The sequence below is a fragment of the Lingula anatina genome, chromosome 9 (assembly GCF_051362555.1).
Source record: "Lingula anatina isolate TDL-2025a chromosome 9, LinAna3.0, whole genome shotgun sequence".
In the NCBI taxonomy this organism is placed as follows: Eukaryota; Metazoa; Brachiopoda; class Lingulata; order Lingulida; family Lingulidae; genus Lingula; species Lingula anatina.
The window spans coordinates 9,876,469-9,882,999 of record NC_141775.1 but is presented as its reverse complement, the minus strand read 5'-3'; the positions used below and the strand labels follow the sequence as shown (position 1 = coordinate 9,882,999).

Here is a 6,531-nt window from a genome sequence, read left to right as displayed (position 1 = left end):
TCGAGGACAAGAGAACATGAATACAGTGTCACCGCGTTACCATGTGACAGACGAAAAAACGGAAGTTAAGACGAAATCACGTTACTAATTTTTGTCGTGAGAGCTTTTAGACACTAAATATTCCCACATGCTCATGTTTATATTTGGACATTATAATGTGCTGAAGAAAACGAGATAGTTCAACTATACCGATTTTCTACCCACCTTAACAATGTGGCCATTTCAAGACACCAGTACTCCAATCATTGAAGAATGTACTTTTTTTTTTTTTTTTTTTAAATTCGCCTCGTAATTCTTTCTTGGAATATCGTTATTTTATTATTTTCTTTTGATGTTTGATGATTGTGTGCTTGTACATGTAGTGAACAGGTAAGTACCTCTCGTAGCTATATAACGAAACGATGACGTCATGGGCCGTCATCTCTTTTTCGAGTATTGAATAAACCAATTTTGGCAGCTTCTTGATAAAGCGTTTGCTGATTTAAACCCACCTCTCTTCAAAAGCCTGACTCAGCTTATCAAGTGTAGTCAGCTGGGCCTTTCTCCTCCTCACAGCAGTGCTCTATGGGATTCAAATCAGGAGAAAAAGCCGGAGAACTTTAAAGATGCATACAAAGTCAATTTTTTGTCACAAAAACCAACCAAATGCCAGCATATCGTTTCAAGTAGTATAACTAAGAGAATTGCCAAAAGGCATTGTATAATTTTACCCGAAAATGATGTTTGAACAGATTTTTCTGCTGGCATTTTAAGCTGTATGTCAATGGGGCAGGAAAGTAGGTCACGGAAGTAGGTTAAATTTACAACCATAAATTTAAAGAAAGGAGCAGTCTAAAGGTCTTTTATGGCTGATGGAGTGATCTATTCAGTTTTTCCCTTGGCATGTCGAATTTATTTGAGTCATATAAGAATCTAGTAGAAGTGGTTTACATGTGTTACTGGGAATCCACACTCCACCGATGCTCGGTTCGTATGTACCTTTAAGCAATTTGCTGTGTTCTGCGAGCACGATCAGCTGGAGCATTGTCATGTTGCAACAGAACCTTACGACCAAAATTGGTTGCGGAATATGACAACATATGACACCAGAACTTGCATGACGTATGCGTCTGCAGCTACGATTTCTCTGGGGAACATCCATTCGTACCACCTCCATAAGCAATGACCACCCAAAGTTTGACAGAACCACTACCAGGGACAACGGTACTGACCTCATGGTCTAAAATCCCATAATTCAATCTTTTCCGAACTTGAGATAAAACATGGAGTTCTTCGGGCTTAAGGATCAGGCATTACCACCCTTCAAGTGTGCTTCATGCAAACAAAATTTATTTGCAACGGCAAACACCATGGACTGCGTCACAAGAGTCCAAGTGATAATTCAAACCTGTTATACAGAGAGGAGAACTCTAAGCAACTGACTTGCATATTTAAAGAATTTGTTTTTGACTGATGTAACTTGAAAATTGTTTATTGGTACATACTACATCCGGTGTGACAGGATTGGTTGTTAACTAGAAACCGTAGGCCGCCCCCATTACTTTGTACAGGTGACATTCGCATGTTCTGATCCCAATACTCCGACTTATACTAATTTATTCTAATCATATGGAACATAAGGGACTTCCATTTCTAGGATTTCCATTCCTGTCACACGTGCTAGATAAAAGGTTTTGTGACAATTATCACAGTGAACTTTGAAATAATGAATATATCCATATCTTTTTAAATATTCCATCATTTGTAGCAAGAGTGTATTATACAGACAATCTCTCCCTTATTTTCAGATGAAGTCTCTGATCGTCCTTGCTCTTTGCGTCTTCGCAGCGTTCGCGGTGACACCACCGCACAAGCAGAGTAAACCCATGAAAGTGAAACAAGTCGTTGGAAAGCAAGTGAGTAAAGGCTCAGTCACAAATCAGTTGCGATGCGTCGGGGATGGGTAAAACCCGGGAAATGTTAACAAAATCCTGAGACAGATCTCACGATTTTGCACCCGTCAGAGGCGCTCTCCGGACGCCTGCGGGTTGTCGCAGATTTTTTAGAAATCGCCACACCCGTCGCGGTCCCCAACTTTGAACTTAAAATTTTAAGATTGCTCGTAAGATTTTTCACCCATTTTGGGCATCCCAGACACAATCTCCGATGACCTACGATGCCCTCCGATTAATCGGAGGCGTCCTCCAAATAATCTGAGACTAGTCGTAAGATTCTGTGTGGGATTGAAAAATCAGGTTGAGATTCAATATCTGGAGTAGTCTCCGGCGCCCTCCGACTGAATCGGAGGCGCCGTGCGACGATTCGTACGCTTTATGAGATCGTCTCCGACCAATCATACGGTGGAATCGTAGTAAATCGCCGTGTATCAAAGGGCGCCTCAGACCGGATCGCTAAAAGTTTGAGAAAAGGGAGGGGGGGGGGGAATTACAAGAAAAGACGCTCGCAGATATCGTCTCCGATCGCCTCCGATTGCATGAGGCTAATCCCACGATTTGTCGACAAAACCGGGTCAAAATCCTTGAAAAAATCTCAGACAATGTGACTGCTCCACTTTTATTAGGATTATTGCTAGGATTGTTCAAGGATTCTTTATTTTCTACGACGACCCCCGGCCAAAACTAATCCCCGACAGATGGCCGACATTGTGACTGAGCCTTAATCACCATCGAGACGTTCCTGCCCTCTTTCGGGTGTCAGCTATACTAAGCTCGTAGTTACGCGCTTGCAAATGGAAATCCAACTGCGTGAATTACCTTATTACAGATACATACAGATATGGCATGAATGTAAACAAAATATCACGGGAGATTTAGCTGTTATATGGCGCCAGTCATACAGGTAGTTCTATAAGCAATGTCAAAGAAAATCGGTCTCGTTGTTCTTAAGCAAGCACACTTAAGCTCTACCCTCAATGCCTTTCCTATTTCTGCAAATGCTTCAAGAACATGTACAATGAAATAAATACTTTTTCCGTCAGCATTTCATTGTTCACGCTCATGAGGAAGGCGTCTTGGTCCAGAAAAAGGTCAAGGTTGACCAGGGCAGGAAACTGGTCAGTTACTACGTCCCTCAACAGAACCATGTGAACGAGTCCGAATTCATCCATGATTTCAAGAACGTAAGTTGAATTTATTTATTTAGAGTTCACTGAACCCAAAGTAATAACAATGATGACTGTGTAAGTTATAAATGAATAAGTACTCACATTTTTACTTGTATTGTTTCTAAAATATACTCTAAGAGAATAATATTTTTTATTTATTGTTAAACTGCAAATGTGTTTTACGGCAATACTTCAAACTTCAAATAGTGACTCTTAAATTATGACTCCAATTGTCATAATCTAACAAGAACCATGCCTAGGTAAATTCGAAGAACATATCATTGTCAATTCAAGGGATAACAAAGTGATGAAATTCTTTTGCTTACAAACTTGCCTATTTTAACTCTTTTCAGAACCTGACTGTGATGATCTTCCCCAAGCAGAAGGCTTGCTTTGTGGTTTCTCTTGACAAGACCGAGGTCCAGGATCCAGACACCACCATCACCGCCCTAAGGGAGGCTGAGAAGGACGTAGGTTTATTTATTTATTTATTTATTTATTTATTTATTACAAGTATATTGGTATGCACGTTTGTGGTCACGTCGTCGTTTCACGTTAGAGGCCACAATCTGTGATTTTATGTTACACTTTTTTGCACATTTGTAATACTTCTAGGGTGAAATCTTTTGATTTTCATTAAGTTCGTATTAACAGTTTATATGTAAAAATTCCTGAAGTTTTTAAATATCATAATTCCTGGTTTATCTCGTGTTGATGCCCTAAGAAAAGCAAACCTTGTCACTTTAGAGAACAAGCGCAAAGACTTATGAAAGTCCTTCTTTCAGAAAATTAAGAATTACAGTTCCAGGATTTTGCTTATGAAGGGAGGGCAAAGGTTAACAAATAAGATTCGGCAAATGTGAAGTGGTAGACGAAGATAACATTTTTATAAAGCAATGGGATTGCACAGTAGCTTGTTTTTGTCTATTTCGATTGTTAAACTGTACTTGGATAAGAGAAGGGGGTTCTCAGATTTCAAAATGACCCACTGTACCCCAAACCAGCATTGCTTTTGTACAATCGGAGGATACATATGTAACATGAACATCTGCCCAGCAAACACAGAACGTTATCAGAGCGTTATCCCAACGTTATGGTAACCCTCTAATAACGTTCTATGTTTGCTTGGCGTGTCATATCTACTTAAACATGCTGCAAATTATATCACTTGCATCTCTCCGTTGTGTCACTACGTAGTTTTGAAAAAAAATAAAATGCTCATAAAGAAAAATATTCCCGTGGTGAAAACAACCCAGAAATCTAAGCGTTTAGAAATCAGGTGTTTGAATTTTCCGTTTCTTTCCTTTTTAGGGAGATATGCCAGTTACCAGCATTCAGACCAGCGACTACAACATTGAGGGAACCCCACAGAAGCCAGAGAGCCTCCTGCCAGAGGATCTCATCCCCAAGTGCAGGAACTTCGCCACCTTCAGAGCTAAGAAGATGATGGAGAGCTTAAGGGCTGACGAAAAAGGTAGGACATATCACTGGTGAAATAAGTGAAATAAGTGAAATAACTGGTTTATTTTTGTAAAAACTAAACAGTTTATAGTTATTTTGATATCCAAAAAGGAGTTTTGATACCGATGACACTGCACAGAGGAAATGAAAACACAATTAGACAGGGTTGCCTTTTTTCGGTAGATAATCTCCGCATTTACTAGAATCATATGCATTTTTATTCAGAATATACGTAGTGGGGTGACCATCACTGAAAGTGATGCCTGCAACAAAACTCAAACATGCAAATCTAATTTAATTCTTTCTCAATTTTGATTGCAGACGGCAGCCGCAGGAAGAGAGAAGCCCCAACTGTGGCTATTGTCGAAGGTGATCCATGCAACATATGCATGAAGCCAGTGTGTGCCGTCCAGACCCGCCATTGCCAATTCATCGTCATGTGCCAGACTTCTGTCAAGGAAGGAAAGATTGTTCCAGACTGTAGCAAGAGACAGCAGGTAGGTTAACAAGAGCGCAGTTTAACGAAAGAACTTGGAGGCACACAATCAGCGTTAGACCATTATACATGTACAGCAAAAATCTAATCATTTTCCTAGCTATCGTAACATTTCCCAATCGTTACAAAGGTGATAAATATATGCAAGAGACTTTTTCAGTGAAACGGGTTTTTGAGTCCTGTAGTTTCTTGTGTTAAAGACACTTTTATATAGAGAGACTTGTGAATTTCATTCGTCATGGTAAAAAGACAAACACTACCACTTTCTTAGACCTCGTCATATTAATCTCGAATCACAACTGATTTTAAAAATTTGCATCAGAATAAAGACAATCTTTACCGTTGTGAAACTGGCCCTAGGAAGCGGAATTTCCACAGACTCCTGACACTGAGTTTCAACGTTTTATGCAGTCTCTAAAATATTCCGATTGTTTATTCTTTCAGGTTTACAACTGCCACCACGTCAACGAGTGCAAGCCATGCTGCGATTTGAACCGCCGAGTCGCCTTTAAACTTGCCTGCAGATTTTTTTGGCCAACGGGCCTAAATCTTCCTATTCAAACTGCCGTGGACAGTAAATTTGGAATAACACGATGCAGCAAAGCTCTTGAATTTACAGACAAAAAGCAAAAAAATAATGATGCACAAGGAAGGCTACTGTCAATTTTGATACAAAATAATACATTATGCTCAAGAATATTGTAACCCTTTGAGGTATTCCAGCGTCTTATTATTCAATATTGCATCTATCTTTGTGCTGATTTAATACAATAAAAACGCTTCAAAAATATAAAATATAGGCGTTTATATTTCTTGTTGCAATGTATAAGCATAGGCAACTCAAAGCTTTCATCGCCAATTTAACACCTTTTTATTTTGACGTGAGGTAGCAATCGGTATGGGGCGAAACTTTATCCCTGAACAAGATTTTATCACGAAAATTGGCAGAGTTGACCACAAGTGTATAAGCTACAATTCCGTGTCGTCATTTGTTTTAAATGTAGTCATATATGACCGACCCACTTAAATACTTCCCCACGGGATATCTATTCAGTGTCTATCAGCGGGTTAGACGGCAAGCTTTGTAGTGGGTCGCCATATTTGACCCTCGGACTAATTAGTCCCCTATTCTGAATGGGGCCTAACATGACTCTTTGAGGTCGTACAGCTTTATTGTTGAATTGACTTTTAAAAAGTGATGCACAAAATATTAGCACAAAAGAAAAAAAATAACCACAACGATATCATTCCCTTTCCTATATTGGAAAACAATAAAACGCACCAGCCCGAATTTTAAAACATTACATATCAAATGAGTACAGCCAGGTTTCTATTTTACTGCTTTTAGTTGAGAAAAAGTTGTTATTGAGCTAAAGTATATACAGGGTTACCACTTAATGTGGAATATTACTTTTTGGCAAGTAAATTTTCTACAAAATATCTAATTTCTCTCTAACTATTTTAAATCCAA

General features: G+C 39.1%; 1 protein-coding gene across 1 annotated transcript; it reads left to right on the top strand.

Moving 5' to 3' along the window:
• Positions 1-1,765: 1,765 nt before the first annotated feature.
• LOC112041227 (uncharacterized) lies at positions 1,766-5,821 on the top strand. The gene is made up of 6 exons (XM_086995443.1): positions 1,766-1,895; positions 2,978-3,118; positions 3,457-3,573; positions 4,415-4,577; positions 4,886-5,061; positions 5,505-5,821. The coding sequence occupies exons 1-6, from the start codon at positions 1,788-1,790 to the stop codon at positions 5,763-5,765; spliced, it is 966 nt and encodes a 321-aa protein (XP_086851569.1). The 5' UTR covers positions 1,766-1,787; the 3' UTR covers positions 5,766-5,821.
• Positions 5,822-6,531: the final 710 nt, after the last annotated feature.

Bases quoted from the DNA above. Each gene is read 5' to 3' on its own strand.
- LOC112041227 (XM_086995443.1), top strand. From the start codon at position 1,788: ATGAAGTCTCTGATCGTCCTTGCTCTTTGCGTCTTCGCAGCGTTCGCG. The intron at 3,119-3,456 runs GTAAGTTGAATT...AACTCTTTTCAG, and splicing joins TCATCCATGATTTCAAGAAC to AACCTGACTGTGATGATCTT. The intron at 3,574-4,414 runs GTAGGTTTATTT...TTTCCTTTTTAG, and splicing joins TAAGGGAGGCTGAGAAGGAC to GGAGATATGCCAGTTACCAG.